This window comes from Mizuhopecten yessoensis, unplaced genomic scaffold, assembly GCF_002113885.1.
Source record: "Mizuhopecten yessoensis strain PY_sf001 unplaced genomic scaffold, ASM211388v2 scaffold716351, whole genome shotgun sequence".
Lineage (NCBI taxonomy): Eukaryota > Metazoa > Mollusca > Bivalvia > Pectinida > Pectinidae > Mizuhopecten > Mizuhopecten yessoensis.
In genome coordinates, this window is record NW_018480073.1 from 334,593 (window position 1) to 359,736 (window position 25,144).

At 36.6% G+C, this 25,144-nt stretch overlaps 2 protein-coding genes across 3 annotated transcripts in view; one reads left to right on the forward strand and one right to left on the reverse strand.

Annotated features, from left to right (window-relative positions):
• The first annotated feature begins 6,434 nt into the window (after nt 1-6,434).
• LOC110443523 (transcription termination factor 3, mitochondrial-like) lies at nt 6,435-13,026 on the forward strand. 2 transcript variants are annotated; one of them, XM_021487787.1, is made up of 6 exons: nt 6,435-6,512; nt 7,996-9,031; nt 9,485-9,629; nt 10,134-10,201; nt 11,471-11,555; nt 12,724-13,026. In XM_021487787.1, exons 2-6 carry the CDS (start codon nt 8,024-8,026, stop codon nt 13,002-13,004), a joined length of 1,587 nt encoding a protein of 528 aa, XP_021343462.1. In that variant the 5' UTR covers nt 6,435-6,512; nt 7,996-8,023; the 3' UTR covers nt 13,005-13,026. The 2 variants fall into 2 exon arrangements, with proteins under 2 accessions (XP_021343462.1, XP_021343461.1); XM_021487786.1 differs by having other exon boundaries at nt 6,438-6,519.
• A 925-nt stretch (nt 13,027-13,951) lies between these two features.
• The window catches only part of LOC110443522 (protein unc-45 homolog A-like), a 37,740-nt gene continuing 26,547 nt past the window's right edge, over nt 13,952-25,144 (reverse strand). The window contains exons 14-21 of the mRNA XM_021487785.1: nt 24,729-24,869; nt 24,302-24,417; nt 23,592-23,658; nt 21,848-21,964; nt 21,034-21,149; nt 19,885-20,002; nt 18,137-18,283; nt 13,952-17,427 (exon numbers count right to left, since the gene is read on the reverse strand). Of these exons, the coding sequence (XP_021343460.1) occupies nt 17,155-17,427; nt 18,137-18,283; nt 19,885-20,002; nt 21,034-21,149; nt 21,848-21,964; nt 23,592-23,658; nt 24,302-24,417; nt 24,729-24,869 (1,095 nt within the window). The 3' untranslated portion in view covers nt 13,952-17,154. The remainder of the gene's footprint in view (nt 17,428-18,136; nt 18,284-19,884; nt 20,003-21,033; nt 21,150-21,847; nt 21,965-23,591; nt 23,659-24,301; nt 24,418-24,728; nt 24,870-25,144) is intronic.

A 25,144-nucleotide genomic window follows, 5' to 3' on the forward strand; every position in this document is an offset into this window, starting at 1 on the left:
CATTGTTTTTTCTATCATAGAAACCAAAGATAAAAGATTCTTTATTAAAAGCAAATGGAATTAATAACACATCTAGCAATGATTCAAAATCTGTTAAAAACACTTGTACTTCTTTACATTCCCATAATGCATGAACTATAGTTTCTGTGTCAGTTTTACAATGAAAACAATATGGACTATTAACAAGACCTATTTTATAAAGATATGAATTAGTAGTTAAAATCTGTTGATTGATTCTAAATTGAAGCCACTGTAGTTTTGTGTTTTTACTAATTTTGAAGGGAATGGTATAGATTTTCTTCCATATCTCTGTGTTAAATTCAAATATTTCCTCCCACTTCTTTCTACCGGTAGATATTGTATTATTTTGGCATAGAACATGGTAAAAGTCTTTAGTTCCTTTTTTGTGTTTAAGAAAAATTTCCAAATTAATTGGGATATATGGATAATCTACATTCAAATTAGAAACATCCTCATGTGAAATGGATTTCTTTATGGAATTAATGACACCTTGATAAGTGAGAAAATTTGTATGAATATCAAATTTCTCTGAAAACTCTTGATGGCTGTAAAACAATTTATTTCTTCTTTCTTTAATTAAGTCATAAACTATTGTTACCCCTTTCCTATACCATTCCCTATAAAATATACTCTTGTTTTGTATTTTTATTGATTTATTATACCAAATGGGTGATTTGAGAATATTTACCTTTTTGTTTCCAAAATTTACAACTTTTTCAGCTAGCTTGCACCAACTTAATAGCACATCTTTCCAAAATAAATTTTTACAACTCTTCTGGCAAATTTCTTGATTCGTAGCCAATGTTTGAAGCCATTGAATATCAGAAATAATTTTGTCAGTATTCTACAGCAGTCTATTAAGATAAAGTGTTTTCCTTCATTATGTTGGGTGTTTTAGAATGTATTTGAAAATATACCAAGAATACATTATAATGTAATGGTATATATAGTCTGCCAAAAACTAGCAGGGCTGTATAATAACCCTTACGGATTTTGAACAGAACGTTTCAGGAATTATTTTATTTCAGAAAAGACACAAATGATTTACATTGTGTAATATTTATTGACATATGAAAAAAGTTTAAACATAGCTAATTATTTGATGAATTGTTTTGAATCCATGTGAAATACTATTCTTTCTGGTTTCCGATTAAGTTCAGTGTTATTAGTTCCTTTGCCATATTGGCCCCCGGAAAATGCACGTTTGATTGTTTGCGTTGCCTGCGCCTCTTTCATACGTAAACGGAGCACAGAATCCCGCAACGTAGTAAAAACGTCTCTTGTTTGCATAGCAGGGTTCGGAATCTGGAAGACCCGTACAAACTGAAACACACAATACACACAGTACGTAACAAAATATTCAGTCAGTTGCTGTATATTTAACGTTTGCTTGTTTACAACTATCAACGATCATATGCCTTTTATATAAAAACTTTTCAGCATATAAATTCAACATTTAGTTTTTTCCTCTTGCGTTAAACCTTAACGAATTTGTGAGTCCTCTCCTCGGCAAGACCCCCGCGTGCTAACATCCGGGCCAATGAGAGTGATTATAAGCTGATAGAACTTTATATATTTGCAAATAAAACTTATATTTACTGTTTACTTGGAAGTAACATGCAGTCGCCACAACTCAACTAATAATTTCACAGGTGTTACTTTCAAATCCGACAGCAAATGTATAGCGAGGTCGAATGTCAGAACACAGCTTATTAATAAGTAAATGCAATAAATACGATGGCAAATTGTAATTTGAACTAAAAATCATCAACGAAACTAGGGGAAAATATTTACAAAGGAAAGATTTACAATGAGACGATTACAAAGTACAAGTAGAATAAGCCCAGGTGTTCCCGAAGGGTCAGCGTTTTCTGCTTCATCGACGAGACCCGACATGTCAATATGGGTTAAATTCAAGTTATATCACGTTCTTGTAGGGAAAACCGGTGTGGTGACGGCGAAATCACAAAGCACAATAATAAATGCCATAAATCAAAGTACTGAAAGTACTTCAGACACATGCTTTCTTGATGTTGCAATATTTCAATAGTTATATAATATTTATGGAAAACACAACACAACACAGTCAGTTGAGATGCAGGATCAACACCACTTAAAGCTATTGAAACTGATGTGAACAGATATTTATTCTAACTTAATGTCTGTGTTGGCAATAGTCTGAAATGTATTTTCCCTCCGAGGACCAACCAAAAGTACTGTTTCGAGAGCTTTTGCTATGAATAAAGAGTGGACTTCCGAATGCATAATTATATGACTGTTGCAATATCTCCTTAGCGCCTATTGGTATAGGATGAAACATATATTTCCTATAGACCAGCAGCAGTGCACGTGTCACAAATGTCTTTAGGTCAACTAGGAGTTTGCCATGTGTCATATGTCAGTATACACTTCGTCGGATGCTTATGTAAATGGTAACAGTATGACACTTAAATCAATTCCCCATAACAAACAAAGAAAAATACAAAGTTGTATTATTTGTATTACTTATTAGCTATAGTGTAATCGCTGTATTCCCCAAGTGGAGTACATATTCCACCAATGCTCTGATGATACAAAGTTCAACAGGATACATGTACATTTCACTGATTGGTGTATTCCGTCAGCCTTACCATGATACTTAATTTCAGATATATTACAACAAGGCAAAGTATTGCAAGGCAATTCATAGTTCCCCATCGGTAATGATTTATATATTTAACAAACAGTACGCTTATGTCAGGAAGCATAGGTCACAGTGAGGTAATAGTGACATTATTCTTAAATTTTGAACTCTATCATCACAAGATGTCCTTGTACACCAAATCTGGTTACTCAATTGAAAAAGTATAGAAGATATGTCACGTACAAACGTTTTCAAAAGTGAAGGTCAGAGGTCAAGTCTTAGGTCACAGTGACCTAATTCTTGCACTCTCCATTTCGTCGTTCCAAGATGTCCTTATATACCAAATCTGGTTTCTCCATGTGGAATGGTACAGAAGATATGCCCCGAACAAAAAAATAAAAGTGAAGGTGGCAAGTCAAGTCATAGGTCACAGTGACATCAATCTTGCACTTTGCACTCCGCCATCCAAAGATGTCCTTGTACACTAAATCTGGTTACTCCAGGTGAAATAGTATAGAAGATTTGCCCCGGACAAATATTTTTAAAAGTGAAGTTGGAAAGTCAAGTCATAGGTCACAGTGACGTAATTCTTACACTCGGCACTCCTCCATCCCAAGATGCCCTTGTACCCCAAATCTGGTTACTCAATGGGAAATGGTACAGAAAATATCTCCCAGACAAACTTTTATTTTAAAGTTAAGTTAGAGTGTCAAATCATAGTTCACAGTGACCTTATTGTTGCTTTTGCATTCCTCCATCCCATGATGTCCTTGTACCCCATATCTGGTTACTCCAGGTGAAAAAGTATACAAGACATGCTCCCGTTGAACGTTTTCAAAAGTGAAGGTCAAAGGTCAAGTCATAGGTCACCGTGAACTTGTTCTTACACTCTGCACTCCGTCATCCAAAGATGTCCTTGTACACCAAATCTGGTTTCCAGCTGAAATAGATATGCCCCGGAAAAAAAGTTTTCAAAAGTGAAGGTCAAAAGTCAAGGTATAGGTCACAGTGACCTAATTATGGCACTCTGCACTCTTTCATCCCAAGATGTTATTGTAAACTCAGTCTGGTTACTCCAGGTGAAATGATACAGAAGATATGCCCCGGACAAACATTTTAAAAAGTGAAGGTCAAACGTCAAGTCATAGGTCAAAATGACCCAATTCTTGCAATCGGCATTCCGCCATCCCAATATGTCATTGTCACCAAATCTGGTTACTCCAGATGAAACAGTATATAAGATATGCTCCCGACAAACATTTTCAAAAGTGAATGTCAAAGGTCAAGTCATAGGTCAAAGTGACCTAATTTTTGCACTCCGCATTCCGTCATCCAAAAATGTCTGTACACAAATTTTCTGCTTACTTTGGGTGAAATAGTACAGAAAATATGCCCGGACAAATATTTTCAAAAGTGAAGTTTAAAAGTCCAGTAATAGGTCACAAGGACCTAATTCTTGCACTATGCACTCTCTCATCCCAAGATATCTTTGTACACTCAGTCCGATTACTCCAGGTGAAAGGATGCAGAAGATATGCCCCGGACAAACATTTTCAAAAAAGAAGGTCAAAGGTCAAGTCATAGGTCACAATGACCTTATTATTCTAATCTGCATTCCGCCATCCCAATATGGCATTGTACACCAACTCTGGTCACTCAATGTGAAATAGTATAGAGGATATGCCCCGGACAAATATTTTCAAAAGTGAAGTTCGAACGTCAAGTCGTAGGTCACAGTGACCTCATTTTTGTAATCTGCACTCCGCCACCCCAAGATGTCATTGTACAATAAAACTGGTTACTTCAGGTGAAATAGTATATAAGATTTACCTCGGACAAATATTTTCAAAAGTGAAGTTCAAATGTCCAGCCATAGGTCACAGTGACCTAATTCTGTCGTCCCAAGATGTCTGTGTACACTAAATCTGGTAACTCTTGGTGAAATACATCCTCGATATCCACGGGTTACGCTCATTTTCGCTCTCTAAAACCCAGGTATATGTCATAGCAAAATTGAAGGCTCCGTGTGCAACACCTTGTGGATGAGACGAGAAGACTGCTTGGTCCTTTGATGTACATCAAAAGAATCTCGCGGTCGCGTAACGGTAAAAATGGCAGGCTATGAAGTCGGGCGTCGCTCTTTTGTAATCTTTAAAGGACAAGTATCAGACTAGTAATTGGTCAGATTTTCTTTACCTGACACCAATCAAATAGCTAACCGAGTGCCTTCATTTTTGCTATGACCTATTACAGGGGTGCAGAGAGCGAAAGTGAGCGTAACCCCTGGATATCGAGGATGGATGAAATGGTACAGTAGATATGCCCTGGACAAACATTTTCAAAAGTGAAGGTCAAAGGTCAAGTCATAGGTCACAGTGACCTAATTCGTGCAATCTGCACAATCTGCACTCCGCCAACCGAAGATTTTATTGTACACCAACTCTGGTTACTCAAGCAGAAATAGTATAGAAGATATGTCCCGGGCAAATCTTTTTAAAAGTGAGGTTGGACGGTCAAGTCTTATTTCACAGTGACCTAATTCTTGCAATCTTCGCAATCTGCACTCCGCCATCCAAAGATGTCCTTGTACACATAATCTAGCTATTTGATTGTTGTCAGGTAAAAAACCCTGACCAATCACTCGGCTGATACATGTCATTAAAGGATTACAGAGGAGCGCTGACCGACTTCAAAGCCAATACGTTTTACTGTTACGCGACCGCGAGATTTTTTTGATGTACAAGAAATGATCAAACTAACCTTCTCGTCTCATCCACAAGGCGGTGCACACATAGCCTTCGATTTTGCCATGACATATTCCAGGGGTGCAGAAAGCGAAAGTGAGCGTAACCCCTGGATATCGAGGATGATGATGTCCTTGTACCCCAAATCTGGTTATAGTATAGAAGATATGTCCCGGACAAACCTCTCGGATGGAAGGACAGGTGGCCATGGACAGACGGAGTGCAACCCCCCACCCACCCACCTCTACAAAATCGTGGAAAAATAAACAATTACAATAAAAAAAAAATGAAAAAAATGAACATCAAGTTAGATTTGTAATGCAGCTGTGTACACTTGGATTTTAGTATGAAATAAATTGAAATAATAAAATAATGAAAAAATCTCAAAACATATTTAAAAAAAATAGGTTTCCTTCCATACCTAAATTATTTCTGTTGCTGTTTTTTTCTTAATCCAAATAAAACAACATCTTCAATGAAACATGTCTAACGCAAGATCAGCGAATTAGAGATACACGTAGGCTCCTAGAAATATAAATAGACACGGTTATGATTGTTTATCTGTTCATGATCAAATTTTTATTTCTAAAAGTACATGAACGTTTATTATCATGATATTCAGTTATGGGGTTGTATTGTTCGCCAATACATAACAAAGTACATAAAGATAACAGTTAAAGACCTATATACAAGTAGGGTCGTTTCTACTAGGGCCGTTAATTCATTCAGTAAGGTCGTTTTAACTTTAAACCCAACATGCAAACTGATAACTCATCAAAACTGTAAGTATATTTGAAGAAAAAACCCATTAATTACATGAACTTTAAAACAAATAAATTATTAATGCAAAAAAATAAGCCAAATGAGTCTTGTGGTTACGCGTTCCTAATACTTAATATAAGTGAAACTGGCAGTAAGTACCACCACTTTCACAAGATCAGATATCGTTCAAAGACTTGCAAGTTGGAGCGAAACGAAAAGGTCTGGGGCGAAACGGTTTTGGGGCGAAACGTCTGTAATTCCGTGGAACTCTTTTGTAAACAACACGGCTGATCCGTCAAAACTCAACACGTGTTCTCGTCTTCGAAGAATGTATGTCCAGTCCGAGGAAAATAAGTAAAGAGGTGGAACGTAAGTTTGACTAATTTAGCAAACCAGAGACGTATATACTCTGAGCAAACCAATTCCAAACAAATGTAGCTTTCCTTGTACCAGTAATCACATATAACATGTGTATGGCTCAGTCTTTAGACATACCGGTATCAGGTGAGCTGTTTCGTGCCAGGCAAAGGTGCTGGGCACATATATAATACTAATGCATATTTATACACAGCACGTAAGTGTGTCCAGCATCTGTGATTAGACTCACTAGATTCGTATATAATCCACCAGATCTGCACATACAACCGTACAATGTAGCACTATACCGGCATGAGTATGGACCAGTGATGTGTAGTGGACTACACATCCCTGGTATGGACAAACTGGATTTAGCAACGTACAGTAACAAACCATTTATGTCGAAACGACCCGGATCGCCCTAATTGTAGGAAAAGTGTTGTGGGCTCATCATTTTCCTCAAAAAATATAGAATTTACAAATGAAAAAAACCCCGCTATACATGCAGGTCTAGTGCACTATGCCAACTGAGCTATAGATGAAAAAACTTAAATAGCTATATCCACCTTACATGTACCTCTTTATAGCTGTATCCATGGAATTTAGTCCGTGCTGTATCAAGCTATATTTTCTAAGATTTCAGTTATAATAAAAACCTCATGCAAAGCTACAGAAAAACATAGGTATTTGACTACAAAAAGCGTCAAGTTAGAGGTATATTTTGTATTAGTCCCCCACCAGTTCCTGGGACGGGATGACTATAGATTTGCTTTCTATCCATCCCTCCAAAGAGTTTGTCTGGGGTGTATCTTTTTAATACAAATATTCGGGTGGTCAGGTGGTGCAGTGGCAGCAAAATTATGCATGCTATTTGTAATATCTGGTTTGCGCGGGCTTTTACCTGTACCGTTACAGTATAATTAACTTTGTCACCATTGGTTTTGCTGTATCATATATATATATAACTTTTATGGTTCAAATTTCAAATAAATGGTAGGTCAGGTGGCGCAGTTAGGCTAGTGCACTTGCCTTTCACCAAGGCTTTATGACGTAATAATTAAGCCCGTGGTGGGGTTCATTCGGCCATCCAATCTATGAATCTGCTCCATAGAAAACAAGGTTTTGAGATCATACTACCCAGGTATCTTAACTCAAGGCCAAATTCCCTGAATAGTTACAGACGTGGTAGGCTTAGGAATTATTATAAGATAAAATGCAATATGCCTTAATACACCAACATACCCTGTCTCCGGCACACATACCTGGTACACACATGCACGCTTACACAACATACATGGAGGAACGTCCTTAAACTATCTCAGCTGTTAAGATGACAATTACCGTTTCACCCCTATGCAACTCTTTAGTAGACTCTCCCATGCATTGATCTGGAGGAGTCTATTATGATCTACAGTGGTGAAAGGGTTAAACAAAATTAAACCATAAACCATAATCTCACTCATAAAATGTTTTGAATTTTTATTCCAGATAATTTAATGACAGACTCGACTTAGACATGGCAGCATTCAGATCACCCCCTCAGTTCAATGGAGGATTAAGGAAGTGGTATCGGAGATTCAACGCTTCTGCCAAGGAGTCGTGTGATCTGTGCTGGAAAAGATCCCTTAATTTTCGACTATTTTCACGAGTACAAGTAATTAATATACAAAGGGATGAAGAAGTGACCAAACCATCTGCACTTAATAATCATGGGTTCCCTAAAGCTACTGAAAAACAGCAGTGTTCTAAAGTCAAAGGACTTTATTTGAGTCATAATTTAGAAAACTGTACAGTTGACTTGGCTAGGCCTACACAGCTGCATGTTTTCGGCACACACATAACAAAGACATCAGTGCTGGTCATTCCATTCAATAGTTTACAAAGAACTGCATGTAGCTCAAAGTTAAATCACAAACCTTTCCGTTGTTTGAGACATTATTTTACTGATGAGTTCAAAGGGCAAAGAGATGAGACTGAAGAGGTTATGGAGGTCAAAGGTCATAGTGGAAGTGCTGATTCTGGTTCACCAAACTCCAATGAAATTGATGAGTTCAAAGGGCATAAAGAGGAGGCTGGAGAAGTGATGGAGGTCAAAGGTCATAGTGGAAGTGCTGATTCTGGTTCATTTGACATAAGTGATGTTGTTGTTGTTGATGAGATTGGTGAGTTAGCAGGCGTGAGAAATGATCAAAAACCTTCTGACATTTATGAGGATGGTACTTCAGCAAAAGACGGTCAACTCATCAGTAGCTCACATCCTATACCACCAATAAAGGTGGACTCCTATAATTTGGCCCCCTTTGTAGCCAAGTCCGATGTGCTCAGATTTCTGTTGCATTTGAAAGTGAATCTGGCAAAGATTGAATCAAAACCAAACGTTGCAAATAGCCTTGTAAAGCTTAACATGGAGCAGGACGTCGTACCTACCATGCTATTCTTAAAGGATGCTGGCATACCAGACGCCAAATTAGGAAAAGTTATTGGCATTCATCCTTACATTTTTGAGGAAATCGATAAAGCAAAGGTAACAATTTTGTTTTTGATAACCCCTTGCGAAAAATTAATTCATAGCCATGACACAGCAATATATATATGCCGTTTTTTAGTGGTTTTAATTTTCTTGGAAACGTCAAAAGGAACACTTCCGCAAAAATTTGATTTACAAAATCAACATTTATGAAAACGATTGATGGATAACAGGACTGACAGATGTACCATTTTTTCTATTTCACCTCATTTTTACACATCAAAAAACCTATTCTTAATGAAATTATTTTTACTGAAAATTCCATAAAAAAAGACTTAATTTTGTAGTAGAATTCCTGTACCTAACCCTGATCCGGCTAAAAACTTAGGGGACAGATTGACTTTTTTCTAGACAAAACTCTCCTAGTCATCCAGATTTCTCACATTCTAGCCAAATTTTCTGTAAACAATTGGCAAGATTATTGAGGCTGCACTGTTTTATATTTCACAGCTAGTTGTAGAGTTCTTACAATTAAAGAAATTCAAGAAAGAGACCATTGCACATATGATCGTCGGAGCACCACCCATTCTGGGACTGAAGGTTCTTACAATTGACGAGAGGATCGGGACATACCAAAAATTCTTCAATCTCACTGGTATGTTTGGTGGACATTGTACTGTATAGCACTTTAATCTCGCAGGATCAAACTTTTGAGTTTTAAGCTCACCTGGTTCAAAGGACTGGTGAGCTTATGCCGTGGCATGGCATCCATCGTCAGTTCGTTCGTTCGTCAGTCAACTTTTCCTTTAACTCATTCATCCCCTGAAATTTCAAAATGAACTATTCCATCCTTTCAATTGGAAGAGTTCAAATGTGTCTTCAAGGGTGAATGAGTTAAAAGCTACTTGACCTGAACGGCCTAAAGTGGCTAAATGTGTAAATCTTAAAGTCCTACTACTAATGTACAATTGGAGGGATTTTAACCAAATTTTGTGTTTAGCATCCGGGATCCTTGGGCAGAGGAAATGGAAGACTCAATTTTTGATAAAAAGAGTGTGTGCCAACTGCCAACTCCTTTCTGATTATAATCATTGATTACAAATTCCATAATCGAAATATACAACGTTTGTACTTTAATATCTAAATGTACTCTTTACAGGTGACCAGGCGAGGGATGTGATGGCCAGGGTGCCACGATTACTTCTCAATCGTCCCAACGAATTAAAGGTAAAGATATACAAGATTTAACTTTGATCAGTAAAATTGTTGTGTCATGTGTGATGTTCCCAGGTATTTCCTCTATGCAAGACCGTCTTTTCACAGAAATTACTTCACATGTACAGGAAGATCGTAATGTCTCCAGAAGAACTTAGGAAACAGGATGAAATGTGATGTTTATGACCTCCATTGTTCCTCTAGATGTGCATGCTCCAGTAATGACTAGATCAGAAAATTTAGCCCTGCCCCTCAGAGATCGTAATACAAGTTGGTTTGGTTGATTTGAAGAGATATTGAGGACAGACTAGAGCCAGTATTTGGCTTGATCTCTCTCTGTAATGCTTCAAAAATCAGCGACAAAATGTGTTTTTTATTAATTAATCACCAGAACAAGAAATTGGTCTTGAACACAGAGTCTGAGTTTGAGCACGAGAATGGTTTCATGAATATGGGCCCTGAAAACTAATTAATTAGAACAATTTTACTATTAAATTCGATCATAAACTGTTTACAATAGCAAGCCTGTGTGTTACATGTGTATCCATCACATTTTTTTCACACTTTTTGGAAAATGTTATAAGTTATTTCCCTTTCAATTTATGGACAATCAATGACCAATCATCAATTATTTGAGAAATGGTGATGATCGTCATGAAGTTTGAAGCAATTCAAAACACTTTCTTTTTTGAATATTTTGATAATTAATATAAACTTTTTTCATTCTGCAACAATTATGAGGCAAGTTCCATTACCGGTTATCATTCGTTTATCCAGATGTTTGCGTCTTTATGTGAGAGGGAACCGGAGTACCCAGAGAAAACCCAAGTGGTTCAGCAAATGACCCCCATACCTTTTCACGTCTGACTGGGGAATCAAACCCCAGCCATCTTGGTGAAAGGCGAGTGTGTCAACCACTGTGCCATCCGACCACTTACATTAACCCTTTCACCTCTATGTAACTTTAGTAGACTCTACCATGCATTGATCTGGATGAGTCCATTATGGTCTACAGTGGTGAAAGGGTTAATTATCTAGTAAAACCTGCTTGCGGGACATTACAAAAGACTGTTTACAACAGATGGCTTCTCAGCAGATATGACCAGTTAGCAGTTATGATTGTTCTTGGGAATATTAACTCATTCATCCCTAAAAACACATTAGAACTCTTTCAATTAATAGGCTGGAATAGTTCATGATGAAATTTCAGGGTTGAATGATTGAGTTATAAAGGAATCTCAGGACTTTATGTAATTTTAATCTCTCTTTTTTTTCTTTCAGGAAACAATAGAGGTGTTTAGAGGCTACGAGTTTTCAGATCAACAGTTGAAAAAAATTCTTCTCAAGTGTCCGTCAGTCTTCAAAAGTAAGTTTTATCAAGATGTAAGTTGCGAAGGGTTGGTGATTCATTGTTTGTACTTAATTAACTCATTTACCCCTGACATTTCATAATGAACTATTCCATCCTTTGGTTTGGAAGAGTTCAAATGTGTCTTCAGGGGTGAATGGGTTAATACAGGGGTGAGTTGTGGATCCCATAGCTTACTGGCCACCATACAACTACACTTTGTTGCTGCTTTTAAACAAGTGAAGCAGTAATCTTGTTTTAACCTCATAATATTTCAACAATTTCATAGAATTTGAAAATGTACTGTGTACAGCTGAGGCAGGTTTGAATTGTACATAGGATTACGCTCACCTTCTAGCCTCGCTCTAGAGGGAATTTTCTCTTCAGCTCATTGGTAGAGCATCTGACTAGAGTCTGTGATCCCGGGTTCGACCCCCAGTGGAATCACACTACTCTCTTTCCTTTAAACAAATGGTGACTGAGGCCCTTCCTGTGGTGACAGGGAGTTAGAACCTGTGTTGTTGTAGTGTTTAAGGGTGAACTCATTTAAAAAGGGGGGGGGGAGGGGAGTAGTGTGGCTGATTTTAATTGTAAATAGGATTACGGTCGAGCAAAAGAGCTTTTACAGAAATAGAAATTGAGGGTTGAGGGGGAGTATTGTTGCTAGGCAAAGTACACACTATAAAACTGAACGGGAACTATGCATAAATGTATAAACTTAGTAACTAAGTCAGGCATAAATTTCGTTGTTATTACATGATCATAATTATACACGTACAATGTATATACTTTTGTGTGGCATCATTTTTGATTGAAACAAAGTTCATATAATTTTCACACTTTCGTTGAGTAAATTCTTTCGAGTTGTAGAAATATTCGTTGTATTTATAACCACCAAATACAACGAAAGTTTATACACAACGAACATTTCATGTTATACAGTAAATTATGCCATGAGAATATTGAGCGGTCTTTACGCAACACCTTGGAAATAACACAAGGGTACACAAGACATGTATCAGCCTAAGGGTTGGTCAGTTTTATTTACCTGAAGCCAGTCCAGATAGCTTACTGCAAGTTTTCGATTCTGTCATGACGTATTCCAGGGGTGCAGAGAAAAAAACCTGTATCAAAAGGGATACCTCAAGATCTTGAGCATGCCTTCAGATTACTTTATACTTTTCAGGACCAAAGGAGACCAATTTGGAGCATCGTCTGGAATACTTACTGACAGATATCCCGATGGATCAGAACACCATTGCCGAGTTTGGCTATATCCTCCTGTACCCATCTAACCCCATCAAGGAGCGCCATCAGTTCTTGCTGGAGCTTGGCCGCGCCCAGTATGATCCCACGAAGGAAAGTTACATCTCTCCAACAGATTTAGTGTGTACACCAGAGTTGAAATTCTGCAAGCTTGCCAGAACAACCCCAGCAGTATTTAAGGCGTTCAAAAAGACCCTGTAGACATGGAACAATTTTATTGTATTGTTGTATGTGTACCTTTGTGAGAAACATACAGGGAGTGTAGTGGGATTTAAAACAATTTTTGAAGAAATTTAACAATACTTGTTGAAAAATGGCCTTGACCTACATTCAAGGTCGAATTGTCAGAACTTAAAAACTGCTTCCAAAACAAAAAGCCCTAGATATATACTTGTACTACAAAGTTTGCAAGAAGAAATGACCTCGACTTGTTTTGAAGTTACAAGGGTTTAAATGCTCAAACATCTTCTTCTAAAGAACTTAAAGGCCTAGTGTCACTTGGACACTTATTTGATGCATTTATAATTCCAGGATAGTAACAATGGTTAAATTAAAAGCTTTGCATTTAAAGGTTCCGAGTCCGAACTCTGCAGTTTTTCTAAGCCATTTCTATAAAATATACAATTTCGTCACATCATTGTACAGGTAAACAATACAAATCGCTCGCCGAGTCATAGCTGGACAAAAGGACCAGTCGTTCCTGAAGCGTTGCGACATGTTTAATACGAACAAGAATTGTGTATAAAGTAAAACTTTGATATTGCATATTTCCAAACTGATGAATCTTATTGAAGATAATATGTATATTGGGTACATTAGGGTGGACATCTTATTGTTTTCAAATACAAATTTCCTGTTGATGTCTGTAGGGCTCCCAGAACCTCCTGTTATTACTATCAGCAAAGAACATAGTACTTTGTATGTTTTATATATTATTGCATTTGACATAGGAGAAAAGTACAATTCATAAATGAAGCAAACAACTTGTATCTTTCCATTGTTTTATTTGTAATAAATATATCATGATTCTTCACGCAACATTTGTAACCATGGTTACCATGAATTACCTGGTACTCTCGGTATGTCTTGGAGGGCTAGTCTAGATACAATAATATGGAGAGGAGGTGGGGGTGGTGGGTACAGGACATCTATACCTTATACTTGGTAACCATAGGTACCATGAATTACCTGGTACTCTCGGTATGTCTTGGAGGGCTAGTCTAGATACAATTATATGGGGGGAGGTGGGGTAGCGGGTACAGGACATCTATACCTTATACTTGGTAATATAAGGATAGTAGTGTCAAAATATTTCTTACCTTTTGCATAGTAGGCCCCAAGAAAAAATATTGATAAGGGGTAAAAATAACATCCCTCTCCCCATATATTAGAGAATCGAGAATACCACAAGTACAAATGACCGGAAAGCCAGTTTCCTGGGATTAAATAAATGTACAATATTAAGCCAGTTCCCTGGGTTAAACAAAAACAAACATCCACTGCATATTTATTTAGGAAAACGTAAAATTGTATAGTTTGGTATTTGTTAATGTTTCTTTCATTTTCCGAAATCTTAACATTTCAAAATCTAGTACCAGTAACACATTCCTTAGCTAAAGTTATGATGTCTTCATAACTTAAGCAATGCTTGTGATACCCATTTTACATTTCGTGACAAAAGCATAGCTGTCAACCCTCCCTCATTTCGACCAAAATTTACCAATCTCCCTCGAAATCTCTCATTCGAGTCCAAACTACCAAAATCAAAATCTACATCCTGTGGTCAAATGGTCTAGTTACTACAGGGTGTGTGTAATGATCATAACAGGTGTGTCTGAATCAAATGTATGCTATTTTGAGCTTTTTGATACATAAAAAGGGAAAGATAAATTGAGCAAAGCAGTTTAAGTCGTGTTTCATGCGCTTTCCCCCTCATTGGACATTTGAGGTTTCAGAGGTTGACACCTATGCAAAAGTATCCTTCTAATATGGTTATTATACCATACAAGGATTTCGTGACTGCTGCTCGTAAGGGAGGCAACTCATGATTTCAATAACTTTATGTTCTGTATCATACCACTAGCAATTAGGAATTAAATTATCGTAACGATGAACAGAATGTTTACGATAATGTTGGATACATGTTTTGACGTAAAGCAACAGTCGTAAATACATGAAGTATGTACCAATGCCTCCACCACTTTGCTCATTCACCCCTTCATACTTAAACTGGACTTGTCCAGTCTTTGATTTGGTAAGGTTTAAATGTGACTTAGGGGTTAATGATATGTACATACCAAATGGTACATAGTTTGTTATAGAAAGTGTTTTTCTTAATCAAACCAAAAGCAAATGACAACTTTCAGTTTGCACTATAAGAGACAATTAACACACAATTAATCCAAAACCATCTTAAACAGCTCTGCTAAAAAATGGTTTCCTAGCAAAATATTTGCAATCATCTCATATGATTACTTAAATGTTTTTCAATTTTGCCTATTTCAATAAAATAACAATTTTTGTACATAATAGTCCATAAATAAATAAATGTATTTTGTACAAACTATTAACAAATATACTTTTTCTTTAACTTATCTTTAAGTTCACAACATAATTTAAAACACGGTTGTTATGATGAGTACTATTCCAGTAAAAATATTGTCCTGACCTCAAAATGAATCACTTCTATTCATGGTTTGGTTTTCTGAAAATTACCTTTACGCAAATTATTGATTAAATTCTTTGGGTATCAACACTGGGAGGACTTGGTCCATGTGAAGGAAAATGTAAGTAATTCAGTACTTCCCAAAAGTTTTGATATTTCAAAAACATATTTTTGGCACTTGGACCAATGTTTCAGTCTGTACTGTTAGAGAGATAGATATATTTCTTTTCCAATACAACAACCGTTGAGTGAAGTTTGATAACTGTATACCGGGAAACTTTTTCGCAGTGGAACGTTTACGCTTCACAAGTAAAATTCATGTTCACCCGGTGTTATTTTCGCCCTTCTCGTGTAATAACTATATCTAGTATGGTGTGTATCAATTTTACTGTCATGATAAACTCACCCTCATTACAGAGGGTAAAACACAGGCGAAAGAGAAACTTGGGTTAATATTTCTCTATATTCAGTAACAGGATAATACAGGTAATATGGAAGACATCTTGTTTTCATTTCACACGGGAGGATATTTCTTGTACATAATTGGACAAGTAAATAAAAATTAACAAAAATATATTGCAAACATACTGCACACTCAAATTGCAAAACAATTTAGTTTAACGTCCGACAGTTGGTAAAAGCACAGACTTAATCTAATTCCTAGTAAAAGACGATGAACACGCTCTACTTGCTCTAATATGAAACAGGATATTCATCACGATACCAGTCAACCATTCAGAATGACCGAGACAAAAATACTATTTAACTAGAGGTGTTTTCTGATAGATTACAAAATGGGCTTTCATCACTATTTATAGCTTCATACATGCCAGATGAATTCAGGAACTTGTGAGATAAAATTTCCTTCATCTTCCTGTCCTATGAGCTCAACTCTTGAACGTCTGGCCTATGGGTTGAATTTATGACATGTGGTTTGAACTTGTGACCTTTGGTTTGAACTTGTGATCTATGGGTTAAACTTGCAACCAGTGGGTTAAATTTATGACTTGTGGTTTAACCTTACGACCTGTTGGTTGAACTTCTGGCATATGGGATGAACTTATGACCTATGGATTGAACTTATGGCCTGTTGGCTGAAGCTTTGACTTGTAATTTGAACTTTTGACCAAAGGTTTGAACTTAAGACTTGTGGATTGAACTTATGACCCATGAGTTGAATTTATTATGGCCTATGGATTAAACTTATGACCTGTGAACATGACCTTTGCGTTGATCTGTTGGTCAAAAGTTGTATACCGACATGTAGAGGCAAAGGACAAGGACTTAACTAGGCTAAACTGATCTAACAGTTAGCGTTATTTTGTACATGTAGCGGGGTAGGTGGGCGGGTAATTATCTTTTCTAGAAAGACAAAGCATTGAGAAATTTTCATTGTTCGCTTAACTCACCTTTTTTTTTTATTCAAGCAATCAACACAGACGGAAAAGTAAGGAATCTATCGTCAATCAAAATAAGTAGCATCTGACCCTTTTCATTTGATATGGCAGGAATATTTGATGTCTGTCAATGATCTCTACAATGTATTCACCTCACAATGGTTCATGCAAACACTTCCTCACAAGTTCCGATCTTTTTCCATCGAATGGGAAAAGTTGGGAAACATCTATTGTTTTGAACATTTCATATCCAATCATGAATTCACCCAATTCTGAATGAGGATATTTTTCAGGACTTTTTTGCATTTGGTAAAGCCTGAATGAGTTCATACTCCACTGCTTTTTCCAAAGCTGTTTTCACACAATCACGGGCCTGGAGGCGGGTGGGGTCTTCTAAAATACTGAGAGCCATTAGTATTTCCAGCATCTGTCCCTCGACAAGCTTGGCAGCAATGTCTTTATCGGCACACATCAAGTTCATTACAATGTAGCAGCCCCTGTGTTGGACTTCAATGGACTCCTCGACCACCAGACTCTGGAGGATCTCGTACCAGGATTGAACCTGAAACCACATTTAAACAAGAACTGTTAGTCCAAAGACCCAACACCAGTGTTCCAAAGTCTGAGACGAACAAATTATTGATACATCGATTTTAGTTGTACAGAAGAGTTTTTTTGACTTGGAGTATCCGGGATACTGTAAGAAAGGAGTTGAAACGGTTGAACCTGGAAAAAAATGACAGGCACAGATCTGAACCGAGGCTGACCTCAGGAATATTTAGTACGTGTAGATTGAGGGGTCCAGGTGTACCTGACTGAAACTAAACTGCTGATTATTGCTAGTTTGCATTATTATTTTCTAAAACAATGTCAAGCCACATGTAGTTTTTAAGATACGTTATGTAATTCTGTGGACGCATGAAAGAATGGCATAATATTCTTGTTACATCGCTAGTTATTCTCCGAAACTCTGCAATATTAACTCTGCTTATAGAACAGTCCAAGTACATTCGTTTATCGTGGAATATTTCTGTGCCACCTGTGACGTTTCAACCGGGATACGCGAATGTAACCTAGTACTCTATGTTTGAAGTTTTACACCCCTGGCTCAGGCCTGTTCTCCTACAAGTTAACTCATTCACCCCTGAAATTTCATAATGAACTATTCCAACCTTTAAATTGGAAGAGTTCAAATGTGTCTTTAGGGCGGAATGAGTTAAACCAGCAGCTTGGACTCCTTGCAAAAGGGTTATAATAGAAGTAGCACCTACCTGTGAAACTTTTTTACAGACGATTGGACTGTGTGTGAGTATGGCTAGAGCACCTGATGCAGCCTTCACAACAAGCGGGTCTTCATCCGCACAATACAGCGTCATCAGCTTGGTTCTGTCATTTTCCTTCTCGTACATCTTCACTACCTGTGTATAGTACAATATTAAATGTTATTTCCTGTGTACAGTACAATATAATAAGGCACTACCTGTGTACAGTACAATATATATAAGTCACTACCTGTGTACAGTACAATATTAAACGTTATTTCCTGTGTACAGTAAAATATATACAAGTCACTACCTGTGTACAGTACAATATTAAACGTCATTTCCTGTGTACAGTAAAATATATACAAGTCACTACCTGTGCACAGTACAATATTAAACGTTATTTCCTGTGTAAAGTAAAATATATACAAGTCACTACCTGTGCACAGTACAATATTAAACGTTATTTCCTGTGTAAAGTAAAATATATACAAGTCACTACCTGTGCACAGTACAATATTAAACGTTATTTCCTGTGTACAGAAAAATATAATAAGTCACTACCTGTGTACAGCACAATACTAAACATCACTCCCTGTGTTCAGTACAATATTACAAGTCACTACCTTTGTACAGTACTATATAACAAGTCGCTAACTGTGTACAGTAAAATATTACACATCACTTCCTGTGTACAGTACAATATTACACGTCACTACCTGTGTACAGTACAATAGTGCACATCACTTCCTGTGTACAGTACAATATTACACGTCACTACCTGTGTACAGTACAATACTAAACATCACTCCCTGTGTACAGTACAATATTGCACATCACTACCTGTGTACAGTACAAGATTACAAGTCACTACCTGTGTACAGTACTATATAACAAGTCGCTCCCTGTGTACAGTAAAATATTACACATCACTTCCTGTGTACAGTACAATATAATAGGGCACTACCTGTGTACAGTACAATAGTACTTATCACTCCCTGTGTACAGTACAATATTACAAGTTACTACCTGTGTACAGTACAATATTACACATCACTACCTGTGGACAGTACAATATTACAAGTCACTACCTTTGTACAGTACTATATAACAAGTCGCTACCGGTGTACAGTAAAATATTACACATCACTTCCTGTGTACAGTACAATATTACACGTCACTACCTGTGTACAGTACAATAGTGCACATCACTTCCTGTGTACAGTACAATATGACAAGTCACTACCTGTGTACAGTACAAGATTACAAGTCACTACCTGTGTACAGTACAATATTACAAGTTAATACCTGTGTACATTACAATATTACAAGTCACTACCTGAGTACAATATTACAAGTCACTACCTGTGTACAGTACTATATAACAAGTCGCTACCTGTGTACAGTAAAATATTACACATCACTTCCTGTGTACAGTACAATATTACAAGTCACTACCTGTGTACAGTACAATATTACACATCACTACCTGTGTACAGTAAAATATTACACATCACTACAATATTACAAGTTAATACCTGTGTCACTACCACTACCTGTGTATAATACATTACAAGCAACTTACAGGTATTGGGGACCTACATTTTTTTTAGCCTTAAATATGTACACAAGAATTTATATCTCTCTCATCCAAAACCTGTTAACAAGAACCTACATCTGTTAGCTAAAACCTTCAAACAAAAGGCTATGTTTCTCTACAATAGTCAAATCCTGTACCAGACATTTACTGAACTTACATCCTCATTCATCACCATGTTACACATGCATTCTGTGGCCGCTCGTGACAACATTTCATGTTCCTCCGTCATGTAGTTCTCAATTATGGGAACACCTTTCTCCGCAACAATACGCTTTCTGGAAAATGAAATTATCACAGATCTGAGTTACCAAAACATTTAACAATACAGCATTTCTGTTATACCTATATCATTTAAAGGTATATTCTTGTAATTTTTTATCAATATTCAACGATGTTAAAAGATACAAGGGCTGTAACGACATGCATACCTTATGCTACGATACATATTGGGGTACGATGCTTACGATATGATATGTATCAGTCACGATACATTAAAAATATTGAAATATATTTTTGAATAATTTTTAGTACTTTTGGATATGACTGCACAGTAGACCACATCTTTACTGAAGGATTAAATAAATATATAATTACACTTTTTTAGAGTTTAATCAAAATTGATTGATAATTTAGAACACTTTTTAGCGTTTGATCAAAATTGATTGATAATTAAGTACACATTTTTAGAGTTTGATCAAAATTGATTGATAATTTAAGTACTGTTAGTGTATCGCCATACATGCAAACAAAACAATTTGGTATGATACACAAGAAAGTATCGCAATACGATACAATATATCGTTGCAGCCCTACAAGACACCAAGCTACTCGCCATAAATACTACAATATGTAGACTACTAGTAGTAAAACCTAAATTCAAACATCATTCCTAGTGGAACAACTTCAAATCAATCAAAAAGTAAAAGTACTTTCGTTTTTATAAGTATTGACAGTTCACATCAAGATTTGGAAAATTTCTTAGGCTTGGTCACTTAACAGACACAAATACGTATACTGTAAACCAGGAAATTTTGGGGCAATGCAAATATTTTACCCTTCATAATGAGGGCGAATCGATTTTGACAGCGAATATTAATACCAAACATACCATACAGTGGTTACATGTGAGGGAAAAATTAACACTGGGCAAATAATTATTTTACTTGTGAAAGGTGAACATTTGACAGGCAAACATCTACTGGTACACAGTAGTAAATGGCCTTGGTACAGTTTACCACTCATCAAGGTGAGATTTCTAGAGGTTTAATGAAGGGGAGACAACCAGCATGCTTGCATCTACACTGACCTGAGAGAGTCGCTGATTGAGGACAGGTTTGTAAGAGCCATCAGACCTTCAAAGTTCTGTAGCGCAGTACAGTCAATATGGAGGAGATTCAACAAAGGCCGGACAAGCTCGTACATCTGTTAAACACAAAAGTACCATTATAAGTACTTACTGTTACATCTGTAACAATAAAATGTTTTCATTTTTCAAGCTCCTACATCTGTTAAACACAGTTACTGATTAGAACAATAAAATGTTTTCATGTTGTAGCGATGCTTTTTTAGCTAATGGAACATAGAGGATATTTCATGGGTTCTCGTTGAAAACCATATATATTTTAAGAGTATGGTAGAATAAAGATATTTTTCACAAGTGTAAAGATCATGGTTGCTATGCACTATGAAAATATTGATAATTCTGCCATACAAGTTACATATATCTGGTATTCAATGGACAAACAATTAGATTTTCCATCCATTACATTATTAAAATAAACAACAAAAATACTGCTGCATCCAAAATGTGTGGGAATTAGCAACATAATATTTCACACCAGTTTCTTATGACATCACACTCGACAACAAGGCTTTGGAGTTGGCTACTAAAAGCAATTTTACCATTTTCATGCAGCCATTTCAGGTACGATTTTCTTACAAAATGTTTATCTTTTATGTATAGGTTTATAACTCTGTGTATATACCAATGACGTACAAAGACAATCTCTTATTCTACTGTCGCTTCATCTGCAGCTGGACAGAAAATCTGGGACTTTGAATGTGGTAAATAGAAAATGCCATTCACATATAATAAAAGGTCTTTAAAAAAAATTGCTTACCCGTTGGCCAGGGAAGGTGGTTTCTGGGTTCATTGTTATGGTAATTTTGGCGAGTGCTTGGGCTGCCAGGGGCTGGCCCTTGTCCGTGTTGTTCTCCATGGCCAGACTCCGCAATGCCTGTATAGAAATATCATGGCTGAAGTGACAGGCTAAAACAGACTTAATATCCTAAAGCACTCTAAGATGTCTTTTTGATACAAAAATGCCCTAAATATTTATAATCATCAAAAAAAAACTTAAAACATCCCTTAAATGTTAAAATCCCCTTTTATTTTCCAAATATCTTAAAACATCCCAAAAATACCAAAACACACTTAATATATCCCTAATATCTTCAAACACTCAAAAATATCCGGATACATGTACTGCTAATGTACATATTTTAGCGGTAGCTTATTTTAGTGCTTTTTCAAGCTTTAATTGTTGTGCTTAATCATGAATGCGCCAATAGAAGTTCTTGTATATTGTTCTCTATTCAGGATGCACAAACACATCAATGCGCTTAACTTTTTAAATTTGATAATGCGCCACAATTTGAGTATGCTTAGATAAGTTCATTTAAAGTAATCTTAAAATACCCATATAAATAACCCTGATATTTTCAAACACTCAAAAATATCCTGATTGTCCTAAAACACCCTTAAAATATTTCTCATGCTCTGCCAATTGTAGGTGAACAAGAATACAGGATAAGCCACATACAATGTGACAAACTGTGTACAAAGGCCAGATAACACAGTAGGGTGGGGCAAGAGACTTGATGTCCACATGTAGCACTTAATCATCCAAAGAGATACTTACCGGTACATACCAAATTTGGCAAATACAGGTGAGTACATGAGCTATGCCCTATACCAAGTGATGAATGGAGGGATGGGAGATCAGATTCTTGAGATAGCACACATAATGCATCCTCGATATCTACGGGTTATGCACACTTTCACTTTCTGCCCCCCCCCCCCCCCCCCCCCTGGAATATGTCATAGCAAAATTGAAGGCATGTGGCTAGCTATATGATTGGGCTCCGGTATAAAAGAAACCCTGACCAGTCGCTAGGCTGATACCTGTCCTTTGAAGATTACAGAGGAGCGACGCCCGACTTTAAAGCCGGTAAGATTTACTGTAATTAGGTCGCGAGATTGTTTGATGTTCATCAAAGGATAGAACTAGTCTTCTTGTCTCATACACAAGGTGACGCACACTGAGCCTTCCAATTTGTCATGACATATTCCAGGTGCAGAGAGCGAAAGTGAGAGTATCGAGGATGAATATAATGATGACTTTTGGGTGTGACAAAAGAATTTTGTCTTCATCTCGGGATTTTTTTTTTTTTTTAATTTGGAAATGCTTACCTTGACTTTATGAAATGGCCAAAAGAGTTTTTTTCCTACTGTTGACCTTCACCTTTGAATGAGACTGTTGTGATGTTACTTTAATGTTGACCTTTGACCTTGGGAGGAGACTATTGTGACTTTATACTAAAATGCTGACCTTTATCCTTGGGGTCAAGTTCAAAGGAGTTGTTTCTGTAACGTTTACATTTAACCTTGGGTCAAGGACCAAAGATCTTGTTTAAACGTTCACCTTTGACCTTTATGAGTTTAAACTCCTTCATCCCTGAAGACACATTAGAACTCTTCCAATTCAAAGGTTGGAATAATTCATTATGACATTTCAGGGGTGAATGAGTTAATTAAATGTTAACCTTTGACCTCGAGGTTTAGGCCCCAGGGATGTTACTTACCTTAGCTCCCCCCTGTGCCACAACTAAACCCCTCAGATCTTCCTCATTTGTCAGTGACAGGAAAACCCTGTAAAAACAAAAACAATTTCCATTTCACTTTGAATGACCAGCTAAATTTTACATTTTTTTTGTTAGTTTTTGTGATGAGATAGAATGTCATCTCAGCATGAAACTTAATTGATTAAATTAACATACTGTACACCAAATAATTTAAGGGGCAGTGTCATTTTGCACATTCCACAGAATGAATAAATAATGCAGTGAAAAGTCAATTTCCAAGTATTATTGTAGGATCTAGTTGCAGACTAAATATAAGCAGCAATAAAATAGTTCACTTCAATGACATAAGAAGGTTACAGCCAATTAAAATTGCCCACTGCTCACTGTTCACGTTATATTCACTGTTAACTGTTGAAATGTTGATACAGACACATTCAAATGTTTCATCTTTTTTCATTACCATGTCAGTATTTCACCGTGAAAAAAAAAAAAGTTTAAACGTTTCACTTTTGCAAATTTGATAACTTATACTGCACAAATATCCAGATCCTGACCAGAAAAATGAAAATATACACCGGAAAGAATTCACAGCTGTATATAGTGTGGCCAACAAGAGACCATCTAAAACCTAGGGTTAGGGTTACCCTACAACCCTACAACCCTAACCCGACCAGTACATGTGAAGGAAATGCCACTGTTTCCGTGGTTACCTTGATAGTTGCTCTCTTGTGTTTTTACTTTCTGCATTACTGAGGGCGACCAGGGCTGTCACCACTCCAGCATTTGCCAAAGCCGTCACACGCTTCTTCACAAACTCCGGCTTGTCCTGCAAGACAAGTCGTCAAAAATGTCAAATTCATGGTTTTGAGATTACCGAAAACAACGTTGATGTGGCTGAAGCTACTCTTTTGAAAAGGTTGTAAGTATACTGTTAACCAAATTTAAAAGCTTTCTTATTATTTTTCAGAGAATACTGACATTAAATATATTTTTCTTAACTCATTCACCCCTGAAATTTTGTAGTGAACTATTCCCAACTTTGAATTGGAAGAGTTCAAATGTGTCTTCAGGGGTGAATAAGTCAATGTTATTTCAAGTACCCGGTACAAATTTTTTAAAATATGAATTCTTCCTGACCTTTTCGTGTTCTTCAGGTACATGCTGTTTGGCGTATTTAGCTAGCTCAATCATTTCCGGAACGATTTCCTTCTGTTCATAGCTGTTAGTGATATTCACAAAAACTGTTGAGGCTGGATAGAGGATATTTTTCTCCGCTTTCTGAAAAATAGAAATAGAATTGTTAGTTTCATAAATATTTAAACAGTAAAATCAATACACTTTTTGTTCTGCATGAACAAATGCGATTGCTGGGATTATACTAAAGTCCAAATTTTCTCTGCCATGACGGCAATTTTTAGCAAGAAATGTGTTTTGTGAACAAAAACATATGTTCCATTATGATATCTTTAACAGTTTAAAAAGTTACAGACCAGAGAAGATGTTCCTACACTTATTTGACCTTTGACTTTGAGGTCATGGTCACAGTGACCTTT

Bases quoted from the DNA above. Each gene is read 5' to 3' on its own strand.
- LOC110443523 (XM_021487787.1), top strand. From the start codon at position 8,024: ATGGCAGCATTCAGATCACCCCCTCAGTTCAATGGAGGATTAAGGAAG. The intron at 10,202-11,470 runs GTAAAGATATAC...TTTTTCTTTCAG, and splicing joins ATCGTCCCAACGAATTAAAG to GAAACAATAGAGGTGTTTAG. The intron at 11,556-12,723 runs GTAAGTTTTATC...TATACTTTTCAG, and splicing joins GTGTCCGTCAGTCTTCAAAA to GACCAAAGGAGACCAATTTG.